A 17,583-nucleotide genomic window follows, 5' to 3' on the forward strand; every position below is an offset into this window, starting at 1 on the left:
AGTGGCACAGATCATTCACAATAACAACGGGTAACACTTCCCTGGTGGCAGGATAATGTTTCTGCAGAAACATCATGGCTACCCTACGGTTTCCCCCATTGTAGCACCAGTGAGTAAGCAGATTCATTTTGGGCCATAAACTCCCTTGAGCATCACTGTTAACCACATTAGCAATGTCAGCACAGCTAGTGGTGCTAATATAAACTGGGATGACCTGGGGGGGAGACTGGAGGGTGGGCAAAATGTTTCCACAGCAACAGTAACCATGTTTCCATCTGCCTGTTTAGATGCGCATCTAGAAGTATCGCATCGGAAAATTATGATGGAAACGCCAAAATTCGAATTAAAATCCCCTGATTCGCACAAACTAAAATACGCTCGCTTTAGCCAGGATTTGGTTGATTCAAAAAAATACTGAATCGCAAAACGGGGGATGGAAACAGTTATGTTCGAATTAAGTCTGACGTAGCACACCTCTCTCCATGGTAGGGATGGGTCACGATTTTCGAATAGTCGTTTTATTTTGAAAAATCGATTTTTTAATGCGACTATTACTATTCGCGGTCTTATTTCCCCCCTTTATTTGACATGCAATTCAGCTCCTAACCGCACGAGGGCAGTATAGGATTGCTACAGCGGTGTGAGATGGGCTACCAGCTAGTTTGATGCTCTTCTACCAACAGGAGAAACATGCAGAGACCACTACAGTCATCAGAAAGTTCCGTGTGGAACAACTTCGACAAAATAAACGAAAATGAGGTGCAGTGCAAACTCTGTGAGGCAAAGCTTGCGTATCATAAGTCTACAACAAGTACGCACAGTCATTTGAGAGCGAGGCACGCAGGAGGCGGCGAGGGACCGTACGGCCGGGCTCTGCAGCACACGTTTGCAGCGCGAGTCCCGTAGCAGCTCACCCCCCTGTTAATCAATTACAGTGGCTCCACCGGCAACAGGAGCAGCGCGACAACCCCCGTCGGTCGCACAACTCTCTATTTTACACGGCTCTTCTATTTTTGTCGTGCTACACTCCCCTACGCGACCCTCCAGCAGATAAAAACTACATGAAATAGTGTGCTAAACGTGCACAATGTGTTTTTAAATGAATAAACCATTATCAGAGGTGATATGTGATGATTTTTTTTCATGCATTTACCCATGTTTATCCGTGACATTGTGTAAATGTCCGTGGCGGACATTTGAAAGCGAGTAGATGACAAACAGTACAGTAAACTTGTAGATAACTCAAATATATGTTAGTAACTTAGGTGGAAAATGCTTTACTTTAACATTTCATGCAGCCTACATGGAGCCTCTCGGCTCGGCAAATGGTAAACAACCCCGCTGGCTTCTCTACGTGTCGCTTCCGTACGCAGTCAGTGGAGCCCAAATGAATATGCCGCGACGCCACGCTGACATGACGCTTTGCAGCCAGTGGAGCCCGGCCGTAATGATGAATGGATCTCTGTGTGCGTGGCTCCGGGAGGGGAGGGGGGAGGGGGGCGATTATTCGAAAAATCGTTGAATAGTTGCCATGATTTTCGAATAGTGTTTTTGCTTGTGCTGCCCATCCCTACTCCATGGTGATATCCACACTCCAGGTCAGGAAGGCGGTAATGCATTTACAAGCTGGTTGCCAACCGCTAGAAAACATAGAAGAAGAATGCGAGACTTGTTTTGTTTCCGGTTCTGTGAAAAACTTGCGCAAGTTCGTAGTTTTCACCAAAGTCCGTACATTTAATGGAAACACACAGGATTCTTATTTCTTTTAATGCGCATTTCCCAATGATTCAAATCACTTTTGGATGGAAACATAGCTAGTGTTGGGTTGAGGCAGCGTTACTAGCAGAGTTCAAAAGTGTGACTCACTGATGAGTTTTTAAAAGTTTTAGAAAAAGTTTGAGCCCCACAGCACAGTGGAATAAGTTGAATCAGGCTTTGGAAACAGGCTACACATGTTAGCGGGATCAGTTTAATAATGGTTTTAGTCTTTTCATTGTTTTGTTGGGTTGTTTTTTTTACATAAAGAACAAAACAGAATGTTAACATCCTTATCTTGTAATGTATTTTATCAAGTTAATCAGCAATATCTATACTTTTGTATTTACCCACATCACCTGCAATATCCATTGTATTTACCTTGGACATCTTCGCTTTGCCCTCACCGGTCAGGAAGCCCAAGTTGTTGATCTCATTCTGAACCACAAAGTTTTGCTCCTCACGCTTAAAGTTCTGGGTTCACAGGGCAAAGACAAGAGGTCAAACAGGAAAGACATCCACAAAATCAGGATTCTGCTATTAAATGTCATACTGTGATAAGACTACTAGACTGGATGGTAAGCCTTACGTGGGACTTGCACCAGAGGATGAAGATCTCAGCCACCATCCTGAAGAGCTGAGTGGAGTTTGCATCGGGCTCCTTCAGCCACCTGGACCTGGAATGGACAATGATTTGAAACAGGGAGGTTTTCTATAAAGTATCATTAAGTTGTGGTGCATCAGTGCAGGACAGGACAATATTAAAACTTAAACTAGAAATACAGGTGGATAAAGCTCAGGGACTACAGGAAAATATTCATGCTGTTCAAAACTGAACAAACTAATGTTAACACATCAAAAACTTGAAATAAAAACTAATCTTTTTTGCCAATACTGTACCTGTTGTTGTCCACATAACGGATAAGCATGGGGTAGAAGGCGTAGAGGTCTCTGCAGAGCACAGCAAACTCATCTAGGATTTGCAGCTCGGCCTCCTGGTTGTCACTTTTACCGTCTGCCTTCAGCAGCTCCTCTTCAGCCACAACCTTCATTTGCAGCACACCAATTCATTAATATAGTCCTCACACACAACCCCTTCCAACTCAATGGTAATAATCTCCTGTCTGTATGTTCTCTCAATACGTGACAGAGGTATTTTTACTCTCAGTAGATGATGTGACTGAATATAATGTTCTTGTGCTAGCTCCTCCGACTACTCACAGCTCAATATATACAGTACAGCTTCAGCAGCTAATGATGGAGTCAGCAAAAAAATCTACTTTAACCACAGGTGTCATTGAGCAGTGGGTACAATGTGCTGCTGTAATACCATGTACAGTATATTTTAGGCTCTCACCTTCACTGTCTTCTTCTTCAGTTTGTCCAGTGTCGGCAGGAAGTGGGTTCTCAGCAGATCTGCTCCAGCCTTGCAGATGATTGGCTGAGAGTAGACTGGAGACATAGACAATGGAAAATATACAGTATATCCAGGACACTGGAAACTGAGATACTGATGCTCTGAAGAATACATCAGGCTTCTGGAAGGATCTACACCTAATGTTTGAAGAACACAGAGACTATCCCTGGATATTATTGTCAGAGCTGTCAAACTTTAGTACTTTAGAACAGCAGTTTTAGAATGACCAAAAGTTTTCACGTTAAATCAGCCAATGCGGTTTTTACCCTTGTATCTGAAAATAGAACAGTACTAAAAACAGGAGATATTAGTCGAAAAATAGTCCCCCTCCAGACATGTTTTAAAGCATGTAAAAAAACAAACAAAAAAATCCACATGGGCCAGGAGCAGATCTCTTTTTACAGCACTAAAACAACATGTGGAAATAGGTCTGGCTATGGGAGACTAACGCTACGTTGACTGCTGAAAGAGCAGCGCAAATCAAGACGGCTTGCGTTAGCGTTAGAGGAAACATCGGAGAGATTCAGCCATACATGTTTGAGCTTCATTCAGGCCAAATCCGATTTTAGGGAAGTGCATAGACTTCGGAATGTGAAAACATTTCTCTAGTGACAAACTTTGATACAAGTCAGTGTTGGCAAAGTCATTAATTTCAGGGGATGTAAACATAGGAAAATATAGTTGTAAATTGGATGGGGACATTACATGTAGGTCACAGTGGGAATTTTCCCTGTGTCTAATACATTGTTTGTAAACGTGTTGGAAACACAATATTCAAATGTGGTTTTAAAATGTAAAAGTGCCTCAGGCTACGTGCCCCCACAGCAGCCAATTATGTTTATCTGGCCTTTCCTGAACTCCCACTGAGGAATGTGCCCTGCAAATGCAAATGTTCTACAATAATTAAATGAAGGTTCCCACATGGATTTACTCAATTAAAATAACTTTTCAGAGTTTTTTATTATTATGCTGAAGTTTGACCTTAAATTTGACTCTTTCAATGTTTGTTTTTGAAGAGAAAGTGGATGAGCAGGGAAGTTTCTACCTCTGTTGAGACCTGAACTCACCACCTAATGAAATGTGAATGCATACTCCCATGTGGCAATGTCTTTGCAAGTCTGGAAAAAAAACTTTCTCTAACAGGCTTGTGTGTGGTACATACCTGCAATCCTTTTCATCCAGGGGGCGTCATCGATGCCCAGGTTGTTGTTGAGGATCTTGAGGATGTTTCCCAGGATGATGCTGAGGTGTTCAGAAGTTACCATAGTGCAGCAGTGGGCATCTGGAGGTGAATTCTCCGGACCTTTCTCCCACCAGTAGGACAGATAGTTACAAAGCATGGGGAGGATCACCTCAATGACCTGCAGGAGACAGGCTGAATGTCAAATGTCTGGTGACGTACATCTCAGTCGTTTAAAATATACACTGATCATTTCTGATAGGAGCTTTTCAATCCAATATCACACAAAAGAATGTCCAACAATAGTACTCATATTGGGTATGTATGCATGGTATGCAATTCAAGACACAGCCACAGTCCCTAAGCTCTATTAACACTGGATCCTACCTATAATGCAACTCATTAGCATACAAGTGGTGACCATGTTGTTGTGGACCAAACACCTCAAAAATGCAGCTTTCTGTAAACATTTAAATTTCCCATCAGCCCCTCAGACCTGTGGCATTTCACTGTAGCGAGCACCAGACTCTGACACATCGCTGACATCTTTCAGCAGTCTGTCAAGGCGCGGCAACTCCGGACACATCTCCTCCACTGTGTCCGGCATACTCAGGACTAGAATAGAAAAACAACAAGATGAAATTTTTTAAATTCTTAGATGATGCAAAATACTTCAAGAATCTCAAAACAGGAATGTCAGAGCATTGTAAATAAATGTGATAGTGATCAAAATGAAAAGGAGGATCAGGTGGACACTCACTGGCTCTCTCTCTTGGGGTCTTGGTGTTGAAGACAGAGAGTGGGTTGTGGGCGTTTAAGTGGGGCTCCAGGAATGCCACAGGCATGGCTGCCACCAGAGTTGCCAGGCTCTCCCCTATTGCTGGAAGATGCCTGCAGATCAACGTGTACATTCACGGAGTGTAATATGAGAAAATGCACACCAAAAATAAATATTTACAACATACGACATAACAAGTCTTTAACCGGAACATTTTTGGGGTTTTTGTTACGACAAATCTCAACACTTGATCCACTGGGCTCTCAGTACACTGAGACTTCACAGAGCACCACGTTGTATCAAGATTAATTTAGTCCAGACAGCTAAGGTAAGGTTGTGGTCAAACTTTATCACTGATTATTTCACAGCTTGAGTCAGCTCAAGGTGAGAAACTTTCTTTTCCACAACAGTTCTGGGAGGTTTTATTGCCGTGTAACAGCCAGTCAGGGGATAACGCCACAGAGTCGTGGTTTTAATGAAAGACATTTCACAGCACAAAGTGTTTCTGTTGTGTCGTCTCACTGGGCCGTGAAATCTTTTTTCACTTTATTGATTCTCATTAAATATGATCCTTGTCTTGTCTGGCCAAAGTCAAAACCTCTGCCTTCATTTTGTTACACATACTGTATCACATTAACTGTGGCACACATAAGACACTTTTTAATTGAGAGTACACAAGGCACTGCAAATCCTCCTTAAATTGCTGAGGACATCTGTCACAAATATGAGTTAATCAAAAAACTTAACAGCCATATCCTAATTAACAGTGACAAGCATAATGTAGTTTATACATTTCTATTTCACAGTTCCTTGATAAGAATTCTCACAGATGATAAAAATATTATAGCAAGCATTAATAGTTACCGAGGAGTCTTAAACTTAATGGTCAAATATACGGTGCTGCTCACGTGTAGAGTCAGAAGCAATTTTACACCCTGTTGCACGGTTTGGGAAAGGCTTGGCCTCCTACCTTTCCACAAAGATGTTCTTTCCTGTTCCCAGAGAGTACAAACAGGTAAGGAATCTGTAGCAGGACAGCTGGACATCATCCACTGAAACAAACAAAAACATTCATCTAGCGCACATCAAACGAAAGATAGAACGATACAAATACTTGTGAAGCTAGTGGTGCTACATGACCAGAGAAAACAGAGAAAAAGAGCTGTGGCATTTGCTTCGCTCAAGGGGTAGAAAACCTATAACTATCAGAATGCACTGCACCATACCGGACCAATAAATGCTCCTGATGGCAAGTTACATAATGTGAACTCGTCCATGTGACACAATGGCAGCTAGATGGTAACGAACGCACTAGTATCACGATAAAACAGTAAGCTAAATATGTTTTTGTAAACATCTGAGATGAGAAAATGGCAGTGCAGTGTCTGTGGTGGCAGCATGGGTGGCGGGCAATACGAAAATGCACAAGTACAGCCTGTGGATTAAGCAACAGCTCGGGTAAGACAGCAAAGCTCCGCCGGATGAGTATGAGTATTTTATTGTGTGTGTGTTTTTAATGTATTATTCCTGTTTGCTTTTTATTTAAAAGGCAATAAAAATAAAGTAAAACAAAAAACTGAAAATGGTGTGGAAGCATTAACTCACACAGAAGGTCCACTCCAAACCCATATGTTGTGATGTGCTCAAACAGGGCGGTGAGGATGGGCAGCAGTGCCACGGTCACATAGTTGATGCTCTGGGTGACGCTCTTCATCTGGGCACGGGACTGCATGAACTTCCCCAGTTTAAGCATCTCCAGCAGCTTCTCCAGGTCCTCTGCTGCGTTCTCAAAGAAAGTCCGAACCCCGGCTTTGACCAGCTCTGAGCCAGATTTCATCACCGTTCTGAGTGAGGGGGAAAGGGACACAAGAGCTGATGAGCACACACGAGACAAATGCTAATTGTCTTCTTGATGGAACAGCGTGCACATACTGTACAGACAACAGTGTGTTTTTACCTTGTGTCAAGTGAGTGGGTGAGGATGTGCAGACAGCTCACCATCATGGCAGAGTCACTTCCTGAGAGAGAAACATTTATAGTAGATGTGGAGAGATACTCACAGCAAACAGGCACACGAGGATACAGACTGAGGCAATGCCAACCTTACCAAAGAGAGAAATCCTGTGTCTGACAAGAGCTGCCAGCTTACAGAACAAGCTGGAAAAGAAAGACGGTAAGAACAGAAGTGAACAAAAAGCGTCAGAGAGAACAAAGAGCTGAAAAAAAAAAGCGAAGTAAGCAGGGAAATAAGAAAAAGTCTGATGAAAATATGAAAGAGAAATTCTGCTCTCTTCTCACTGAGATTAAAGGGAGGACTGCAAGGCAAACCCCTCTAAACAGCAAAAACCTGACAACAGAAATACTGATTACACAGATTGTATATTGCTTCGACACAGTACCTGGTGACCATCTCCTTCTCTTTGTTGGAGGCACAGCCACAGCTGCTCAGGTTCTTGCTGGGTGTGGACAGGAAGTAGAGATGGTGGTTCTTAAAAGTTTGATCTATCACAGGAAGCAACACCTGGAGAGAAGAAAGTGAGGTATGAGACTAAAACTTAAAAAAAAAAAAAAAAAGCCTATTTAAAAGTAAATTCAACATCATATCAGTGTTCCATACCTTAGCAAAGAACTTGATTTCCTGGTCATGAGGTGATTTGTCTGTCTTCCCACTGGTGGCCATAGCCTCTGGATTAACATCAACATTGAGTGGCGAGGTCAGCATCACAAAAGGGTTCTGAATCAATGTAATGCATCTCTCAGTGCCCAAATTACCTGTGTTTAAAATGCCACACACTTACCAAGATGAGCGATGAACTCCTGGGCAGAGTCGACGTACTTCAGCAGCCTTTTGAGGAACTTGTAGGAAAAACGTTTTTCCATGGATGATGAGTCCTGCTCCATGTCCTTCAGACCTCTGTCAGATGAAACAATTACAATTAGGTTTAAAACTACGCTGGCTGTTGTGACATTATGCTTATTCCTTTTTTACATATGTCTTCAATGAAGGATGAATTGGAATAAGAGGAGGTAAACCTTATGATGGCGTAGCCGCTGATTTGCAAAAACTTGAAGAGCTCCTGGGCCTTCTCTCTGTCTCTGTACTTCTCCTTAGCAGTCAGGGTATCATAGGGAACCAGCAGCGGGTGGGTCCCTCCTCCTTGGTCGGTCAAATCAAACTCAAAAATCATTTCAAATGCATTTTACACAAATAACAGGTCAGAATTAGCCCAGGGCAAGTGTATTTTTAAAATGTACATTTACGCACCTTTGCTGACGAGTTCAGTCTTCTTCTTCTTGGCCCAGATGTTGTGGTAGTTTTCTGCAACCACCTCCACCATGCCCTGCAGACACATTTTATCATATCTAAGCATTTTGGTTTCGAGTTACACAGACAATTCTCAAACTGAGATTGGAGCTTATGTACAAACTTCCTAGAACAGTGATCATATCATCATTATAACAACATTATAAAGAGTTGAACACAAACTAACCTGTAACTCTCTTGACAATGTGACATTGTGTAAATCCATTGGAGCAGGACTGAATCCATTACTCTACAAAGACAGACAGAGACAACAGAAGCACAAAACCAGATTTGAATATTCAAAACGATGATCTAATTTAGTTATTCAACAATATTTCTCTATAAATCAATGTGTAATTTACTTCCTTTTGCCATCCGAGACATTACATCTGTGATTCTGTTCATGTCTGACTTAAAGCTTTTACATTTGAAGTTCTAAACATTTTGGTAGCTCTTCCCTGGAAAAATATTCTGGTGTTTAGGAAGTGATGTGTGTTGTGTCTGGTTTGGCTACACTAAACAAGAGCACTGACACAAGACATGGCTGCACAGACAGAAGAGAAAATTAAAACTGATGTTGCAGTACTAAGTTTAAAGGTGTGTGTGTGTGTGTGTGTGTGTGTGTGTGTGTGTGTGGTGATGTATTTATCTGCAGAGACTTTGCCCTCCACCTGTATTTTCTGATTTTCTTCTTGCATTGCTGTGTTCAGGACATTTATGGGTGTGTAACCCCCAGCTAAAAAAACAGCGTGCAGGTGAGGTCAGGGTTTTATAAAAATACACCCATCAGGTAGTAGCAGCACACATTCAAGAGGAAGCTATAAAAATCAGACACAGTGTCAAAAAAACACAATTATAACAAACAAGAGTGAATCTAGGGTTGGCTGTCATGTTTAAGATATTAACTTAATTATTAGATTATATATTTTGGGCGGGGCAACACAATGGTGTGAGTTGAAGGTGTGAGAAAGAATAGTATCAGTAACATTGTTAACACTGTGCTACATTACAGAGAAATACAAACCGTACTAATGAACCTTCATTAATATAGGCCTATATTTTATCTACAAGTGCACGTCACACACTGAGCGAGCCGCCTGTTAGTGATGCTGTTGGCAAAGCAGTAATGATTGTGCTAAGTGGCTAATGGGCATGTAGCTACTTCCATGTTTCAGATGATACGTCATGTTTGTAGTCGACCAATGAAGATGAGTTTACATATCCAGGGTCTCTGCAGGTTTCAACAAGTCAAATTTAAGACTTTTTAAGACTTTTTTAAGACCATAATGAATACAATTTAAGACCCATTTCACATCGATAATGGCAAAAAAGTACAAAAGACTTGAAGGAAAATTGGAGGCCCGGAATTACTTGCAAAGTATATGAATTTATTCACAGCTCTTTCACATTGGAATACAAAATGCTTAACCTAACTAAAAACACCAGTAACCTCTCTGTTGTGAACTAATATTTGTTTGGAACTCAGAATGAAAAAAATATTGGTAAACTCTATAGCCAACGGCCATTGTGTGTATGTGTGTGTGTGTGTGTGTGTGTGTGTGTGTGTGCATGTGTGTATGTGTGCACACAAGAACTATCTGAGCTCTTGTCCCGTGGCTGCAATGTCCTCCACAATGTTCTTGAGCTCTGCTTGGTCTTGTTCGTTTGATTCAGGCTTTCGTCGAACATCAGCATGAACTGGCCCTTAACTTTGGAGATGAGGTCTCTCTTGATGTAATTGGCTAATCCAAATCGCGCTATGTACGCCGTCTTGTCTTTTCCACACTTAAAAGTTTTCGCAATCTCGGAATCCGGGAACATAGTCTGGAACAGCTCATCAGTGTTCTCATTACCAGTATATGACTGGTGCTTAGTTACCGTATGAAAAGTCCATAGCACCTCCGCTTTTAGTGTGGGTGTAGACCCAAACGCTGTCCGGAGGTCGACTGGAGTTGCAGCAGACTGGGTCGCGCTGGACCTTGATGCTCCAGCTCCTGTTGTGGAACAATACTGGCTGATTGACAGCGTTTGCTGCTGGCATTTTATGACCGCTTTATGTTTTTCTGATTTGCAATGGGATTCCAATGCCTTGATGCCCAATGTTCCAAGTTTTAAAGTTTTCTTGCAGAAAGTGCAGTGTGCTTCATATATGTTTCCATCCACCGGCTTCAACCATGTATTAAACTGTTCGTTCTGAAGCCACAAATCGTTGAACTTGCACTTACCCATCTATGCAAGTAATTCGGCTTTGCTGTGGGCTTTTGTTAGTAAGTTTTCTCCGCTGCTATGCTAAGCTGTCTGTCACAACACACCGCTGCGCGCGCACAGCACATTAGCTGGTGGTGTTCGATAAATTCTGACCGGGCAGCACAGGTAGCCTACTTCAGTTCCGCTTTGTAGTTACGTTATAGCGTCCTCAAAAATCGAAACATTTAAAATCGAGACTGAAGTTTATGCATGTTTTAAATAAAAGTAACGTCAATAGATTTTTAAGACCTTTCAAAATTGTATTTAAGACCTTTTATGAGAATTTGAGACATTTTAAGGCCTTAAATTCAAATTATTAGATTTAAGACTTTTTTAGACTTTTCTAAGACCCCGCGGATACCCTGATATCACCTTGGGTTCGTCCTTCACCTTCTCAAAATGATCCCACACTTTGGATTTCCTGCCCGACATGTTATTAACTAGCCTGTGTGTTAACCACAGGTACCAGCCCTGGAAATTAACGTGACTCCTGTCTGATTGCCGAGCACTGTCCTTTCAAGCTAAATTCCCACATGGTACAGTAGGGCTGTCAACGAATATTCTAAATTCGAATTTGAAAAAAAAAAAAAGGACCTTCGAATGTGAAAATTGATATTCGATTGTGGAGGGGAAAAAAACACCACCGCAGCTGTCCTCTTTACGAGTGGGCGCTGGCCTGGGCCGCTGCACTGAAAGCACTGCATAAGGGGGGGCGAGCGAGAGGTCCGCAGTTGTTTATAACGTAATGTTATAGATAATTGTTTTATGTGTTTTAATGTGTAGGTATGTAAATGTTTTCAAAGACGTTTATGTTGAAATAAAAATACCTACAAGTAGTTATGTTTCCTTGTATTAATACATATACAAGTATGTTTCCTTGTATTAGTTTGCCCTCTTGTGGACATAATGCGAAAAAAAAAAATAAAAATTTGAATGGTTCGAACCTATGAGTTATTTTTAGAAGGAATATTCGAACGTCATTTTTCAGCAATTTTGACAGCCCTATGGTACAGTCATATAGGTTTTGATTTATTTAGACAAGGTGCAGCACCTAATAGAGTTCATGTTTGTTTGTTTTTTTCTCTCTGCGACAAAGCAACCAATGAAATGTTGCCAACTAATGACCTTTTGGTCGACTAACCTTTGGTCGACTATTAGGGGGCAGCCCTAACTTTTACAGTAAGTCAAATGTAAATGTTAAGTTGTCTATACTGTAGACAGTCTTCCATGCTGCTAAAAAAAAAACATAAAAACACAGCCATTATCTTTGTCGACTTAAAACTGCAGCAGCTTTTTCTTAGTCCCAAACAATATTCATGCTTTTCATGACGTGCATGTTGCCCAATAACTTTAATATGTGAGAAAAAAGAAAAAAAAAAAAGCATTTGTGTGATAAATGAAGCAAGACGTGAAAGTGATACAAGCCATTAGCTTTGCTGCCTTGTGCCCATTATTCTTGCAGGGCAAGGGAGTGGCCCTCCCTTTTAATTTTTCAATGGGGCCCTGTTATAAATTATCTCTGCAAACAAAGTGCAAAAACATCACAGCAAAAGCTGAGGCTGCTGAACAGAGAGGACAAAGACAACTTTAAAAGGGGTTACTTGTGAATTTATGTCAGTTTGTGAGATAGTAAATAAGTATCACAAAGGAAACATTATTCTCTAATCGTGATGAAAAGTAATCACACAATAAGTGGATCATACATCAGGATGTTACCTGAGACTCAGAGGTCTTTCGTTGTTTTTCACTCTCTCGTTGCTGGAACATGGCTTCTCCCTCCTTGGTCCTCTCAATGTTCCAGCCCATAGACAGCATGCTCTTCAGAGACTCCCTCACTGGCCAGCGGTATGTTTCTCTCTCCTGCATATTGAACACACAAAAGTCTGTTAGACACTGTTTGGCTAAACATCTTATGAAGGACTGTGTCTCCACCAAATGTGACAGTTCAGCACGAGTGAAAGTCATATAAATACATTTGATCAGCTCATGAAACAATTACATTTTTTTAAGGATGTTCATTTCTAGTTTATTTTCCTATTGGAATTTTATGTTAAAGAATGAAGTTCACCTTGACTTAATAAATTACCTTTTCATCCCTACATTGATTAAAGTCAATAAAAGAAATCATTTGCCTTCCTTAGACTTATAAAACCATGTTTTTTTTTGTATTTGACCAGTTCCCTTCTTTCACAGTCAAGTTTTCAAGTTGGCAAACCATAACTTTTGCTCTCAAAAAATTGCACCACTCTGGCCTTAAAACAACTACTGCCATCATTTCTGTCTTCATAATAGCTTTGCCATTAAGAGAGGTTCTTCTTACAGCTAAATCTACCTGTAAACATTGGTCAATACAAGATTTCTTTCACTATGTTTCAAACACAATCAGCAGTAGGACAATGCTTTCTCTAGCAGCAGCTGTGTGTGCATGTACCTTTTCACTCAGCCCTTTGTAAGGCTTCAGCAGTGGATGAGTTTTGGCCTGCTCATCCAAGCTGTCTCCATGTTTCCAACCTGCTGACACCTGCAACAACAGTTTATTGTACACTGTGTAGTATACTGCATTTCAGGTATACAAACTCAGTAGTATAAATTCTATATTGTGAGTTCTGGCCAGGCACGCTACTGTACCAGACAATGTAGGATACAAATTAAAAAAACAAAAACAAATAAAATATAATTAAATAATCTATTTATATGTTATATTTTATAAATTAAATGTTAGTACGAGGGAGGAAAACACTGCAACCATATGCACAGGGACTAACCTTCTCTGAGGACCACTTGTCATGGGAATGCTCTGCATATTTATTGGCAATGTACTCAAGTTTTTCAGGAAGGGAGATACTAGAGAGTGGAGATAATGTTTAAATATTTATTGTTATTTCAAAGTCAATTCTGCTTGTATAATGAGCAGGTAAAAACTTTGACAACAAACACTCAAGATATACACACAGATTTTAATTAAATTGACAGAGCTAATATTGGCAAAACAGCAAATCAGTTTTAGATATTAGATTAATTTCAACCACGTGCCTAATATAGCTTCAAAAAATAAATAAAAATAAATGCATTTTCAACTCACTTGGCAGTGTTGATGGGTTTGGGATCAAAGTTGCCCTGTGCATCCACTGATGTCTGTTTCTCCAGTGTTGCTCCAAGAGTGGCATCAATAAAGTCTGGAGGCAAGGCTCCAGCAATGGCACACAGGCATGACATGGCCATTTTGAAAAGGTCAGGATCGTACTTCTGCAGAAGAGGCAGATATAGCAGAACGAGGGCATGTCTGCATTAGCTATTAGATGGACAGACTGAGTACAGAAAAATAAGAGGAGGCAGAGTGAAACACAGAGGGCTGGAAAAGTCTGCACCAAGCAATGTCTCGTCACTGACTGATAAATGATTCATCTGTTTTGGCTTCACCTCAGCTGCTCTGCTCAGAAGCACTTCATTGAGCTTTCATTTCACTACCTCTGACTATGGAGAACTTTTCTCTCACGAGGGCCACACTCAGGTATTGAAAACTCAAGTTTTTTCTGAAAACAGAATATAAAAAAACAGCAGCAAACTGAGGAAATCTTGATGAGAGCAAACACCACTAGACTACTAAACATTTTGTTATGCTACAGAGAAAGATTGAGGGAAAATATTGCCTCGCCTCTTGATACTTCTGATTTATTCTCAGAGATAGAAAATGACCAAGAGGGAGATAGATAAAGAAAATACAGAAAGGTAATACAGCTTTCCGAAACCATAAATAATTTCTTGGTCCATACACACGCTGTCTGCTTATCTCAATGAATATTCTGCACAACATGGTTGTGGCTGTACCTTCTGAGCAACAGAGTCAAAGATTCCCCAGAAGAGTTTCTTGGTTAGAAGGAGCTCCTCCTCGGAGGCTGTGCCGTAGCTGCCCATACCAGAAGGCAGGCAGTAATACTTCCAGTTCTGCTCATAGTGGTTGGTCAGGAGCTAGAGATCAAAGATACAAGAAAAGAAACAACTGAGTTCAAGTTTATGAAATAGTCTTGTACATCTCTCTACCAGAGAGTTAGGTTTTTGCCGTTTCATACTGTACTACATGTATACATGGTAAAATACATGGTGCCCAATGTCACCTGACTTCACACAAATATTTAGGAAATGCTTGGTGGAATAAACAATCATGTGTAGATGTTCAACACACAGCAACTGAGGAGGATAAATGGGTTGTAATATACGAGACGCCTCTGATTGCTTATAATAATTATCCCATAACTCTTTCAACCAATAAATCAAACTCAGTAGTGACAGGAAACCCTGTCCAGTGTCTTACCCGGATAGGTATCTTGCAGTATTCATTGAGCATGGGAACGTCGAACACCAGCCGTCTGAGCAGCTGCTGCATCATGGAGGGACGCAGGTGCCTGTGAAATATAATTATATTATTAAAACAAAGAAATGCAGAGCAGTGAGTCGAGACTCCCTAGATATCTTCTTCTAAAGAGGAGTAGCTACAATAACTGCAGATTCAATATAATATGACCACTGCACTTATCTGATATGATTCTCTCATGTGTAATTAAACCAGGCTGCCCAGAAATATCAATATACATGTACTCATATCCAAGAATACTTTTAAAACTAGGTGAAAAGGGCCCACTGTATGAAGGGAAACAGTCTGCAATGTGACCCTAAGTATGCAACAAATTGTATGCACCATGCTCCATGATTCAGGGTCAGTCAGGGTCAGACTCTGTCGGAGACATCCAAAATGGCTGCCAACAGGCTAAAATCCTTAAATGTCAGTGTTATCACTCAGTAATGCTAAGGAACTAGTAATGAAGGAAAATGTTGCTGATGCTGTCACTGTTTTCTGCAGGTTGTGAGTTGTGGTGAACAGACCTACATGCTCTACTAAAGTGACACAGAGGGCTGTCAAATTATGTATTGCCCTAAAGCCTGAGACGACCCTTCTGACAGCAGCTTCGTTTAAATAATAACATGATGCAGCCTCTGTAACTCTCCAGCGCCCATTTGCTATTTTTACTCAGCTGAGACTAGACAAAGCTCTGCCGGCCTTACTTGCAGATAGCCAGCAGACACTCCTCGATGGCGTCTCTCTGGGCCTTGGTGAGTGAGCGTCCTTTGGACAGCCTGTAGATAGTCTGCAGTGTGGAGTCAATCAGCTGTGCGTAGTGCTCTGTGTTGCTAAAGAGAGCGGCGCAGCGAGTGAGCAGAGGCAACAGGGCTGAGCCGATGTATCTGTTCATGGCCAGTGCTGTCTCACTGGTGCTCAACAGCTCCTGTGGAACAGAGAACAATGCATGTAGGCTGAAGGATAGTGAGGCAAAACACACCTCTCCCCGCATGTCAAGATTAATAGAGTTGGGAGTGAATAAAGGTTCCTGGCAACAGCAAAAAAAGAAATATGTGGTTCTTGGGATGGAGAAAAAAGGGAAAGTGGAGTTGAAAAGACTTAATTTCCCCCCTGATGTCACAGCTAGGAATGGAGGTTTGAAAAGGGCACTGACTAAACAGAAAGTCTTTTAAGCAATAATCCAGTTTTAAACGAGTTCGACTAATATGTGAACAGTGATTATTTTTCTGAGAGAATGGTGAAATTTTCACAGTCATTCCACGGTGATTCACATATTGCTGCAGTGGGGAGTGTTGCAGTACGAGATTGTTTGAGTACTGATCATATGAAGATGAGCAGATGTTTAACATTTTTAGTCTGATGATTTCACCAATAAGTATGTTAATGTTTCTGCCAACTTGGAGGCAGCCATGACAAGGCTTTGTTCTGAGCAATCTGTGGTTGTTCAGATTATCTGCCTCTGTCATACATCTAATGAGCAAACTGAAAACTCAAATTCAAACAGTGTGCACTGAAATTATAACTAGATGACAAAAACACCATTTGAGTTTGAAATGTAATGGAACAGAGACAAAGAAGACACAGATTTAATAATGCACCTGCTGCACCAAGAACTTTTTCTTTGTGAAACTATTGGCTACAAAGACTAAAATACTCTCTTTTCAAAAACACTGACACATATGTTTTGGTGGCCAGTGAGTAACAAAATGGGAGCTTGAAGGCTGACTAGGGATATGAGGTCCAAGTTATTTGGGTTGTCTGCCACTTACAGTATCAATAGACGCAGATGCTTGGAGGTCAGGCAAGAAGCCAACCTCCAACATCTGGAGCAAGAAGCTCTGGTCCTCAATGCCATAGACTCTTTCCAGGAAGAGCACCATGGGGGCCTTGTGGTCCGGACAGAAAGAGGCTGACATGTCGGGTTCTGTCACTGTGCCATCTGAACACAAACACATGTAAGGGGAAAAGTTTCAGTTTAATGTGCTATACGTAAGCATTGTATTTATCATTTCTATTTAATCTGATACTTCTCCTCGTATTCCTGACTATTAAAATTGTATTTTATTGGTAAGTTTAGTATTTTTCACCCTAGACCCTATTTTCCCATGTTTATGTAAATAACTGCCTTGTGGTTGTCTGCCTCTGTGCACCACTTTCTCTTACAGTTTACTTGTATGTCTGTAAACATACTGATGCTTCACACACATCTTCTCCCAGGCAGCACTGAAGATCTATACAATCAGCACAGTTTTAAGGTGCACACCCAAGATTAGTGTCACCAATTCAGTATCTGACCAAATGTCTCCCCTTCTGTTCCTGAGATATGATGCTGAATAATGGCCAGAAAAGTGTTTTTGCTGAATATTATGATGCCACAGTGAAGTTGACCGTTGACCTTTTGGATACAAAATGTCATCATTTTATCCTATTACACTTTGATGTGAAATTTTGTCACAATTGGCATAAATGAGTTTCAGCAAAAAACGTGCTTTGTAAGGTCACAGTGACCTTGACCTTTGACCATCAAATTCTAATCAGTTCATCA

General features: G+C 41.0%; 1 protein-coding gene across 4 annotated transcripts in view; it reads right to left on the reverse strand.

Annotated features, from left to right (window-relative positions):
- ryr3 (ryanodine receptor 3) overlaps window positions 1–17,583 on the reverse strand; it is a 159,617-nt gene that overhangs the window by 39,018 nt on the left and 103,016 nt on the right. For all 4 annotated transcript variants that reach the window (XM_078173909.1, XM_078173908.1, XM_078173907.1 and 1 more), the window contains 25 exons: window positions 16,808–16,977; window positions 15,743–15,963; window positions 14,994–15,084; window positions 14,510–14,650; window positions 13,764–13,927; window positions 13,447–13,525; window positions 13,113–13,202; window positions 12,398–12,541; window positions 8,622–8,684; window positions 8,396–8,471; window positions 8,164–8,287; window positions 7,929–8,044; window positions 7,748–7,815; window positions 7,530–7,651; window positions 7,238–7,287; window positions 7,088–7,148; window positions 6,736–6,974; window positions 6,101–6,182; window positions 5,113–5,243; window positions 4,849–4,967; window positions 4,335–4,533; window positions 3,113–3,207; window positions 2,656–2,801; window positions 2,345–2,432; window positions 2,137–2,229 (listed from right to left, as the gene is read on the reverse strand). In XM_078173909.1, coding sequence (XP_078030035.1) covers window positions 2,137–2,229; window positions 2,345–2,432; window positions 2,656–2,801; window positions 3,113–3,207; window positions 4,335–4,533; window positions 4,849–4,967; window positions 5,113–5,243; window positions 6,101–6,182; window positions 6,736–6,974; window positions 7,088–7,148; window positions 7,238–7,287; window positions 7,530–7,651; window positions 7,748–7,815; window positions 7,929–8,044; window positions 8,164–8,287; window positions 8,396–8,471; window positions 8,622–8,684; window positions 12,398–12,541; window positions 13,113–13,202; window positions 13,447–13,525; window positions 13,764–13,927; window positions 14,510–14,650; window positions 14,994–15,084; window positions 15,743–15,963; window positions 16,808–16,977 — 2,972 coding nt within the window. The remainder of the gene's footprint in view (window positions 1–2,136; window positions 2,230–2,344; window positions 2,433–2,655; window positions 2,802–3,112; window positions 3,208–4,334; window positions 4,534–4,848; window positions 4,968–5,112; window positions 5,244–6,100; window positions 6,183–6,735; window positions 6,975–7,087; window positions 7,149–7,237; window positions 7,288–7,529; window positions 7,652–7,747; window positions 7,816–7,928; window positions 8,045–8,163; window positions 8,288–8,395; window positions 8,472–8,621; window positions 8,685–12,397; window positions 12,542–13,112; window positions 13,203–13,446; window positions 13,526–13,763; window positions 13,928–14,509; window positions 14,651–14,993; window positions 15,085–15,742; window positions 15,964–16,807; window positions 16,978–17,583) is intronic.

Source organism: Epinephelus lanceolatus, chromosome 13 (assembly GCF_041903045.1).
Source record: "Epinephelus lanceolatus isolate andai-2023 chromosome 13, ASM4190304v1, whole genome shotgun sequence".
Taxonomy (NCBI): Eukaryota; Metazoa; Chordata; class Actinopteri; order Perciformes; family Serranidae; genus Epinephelus; species Epinephelus lanceolatus.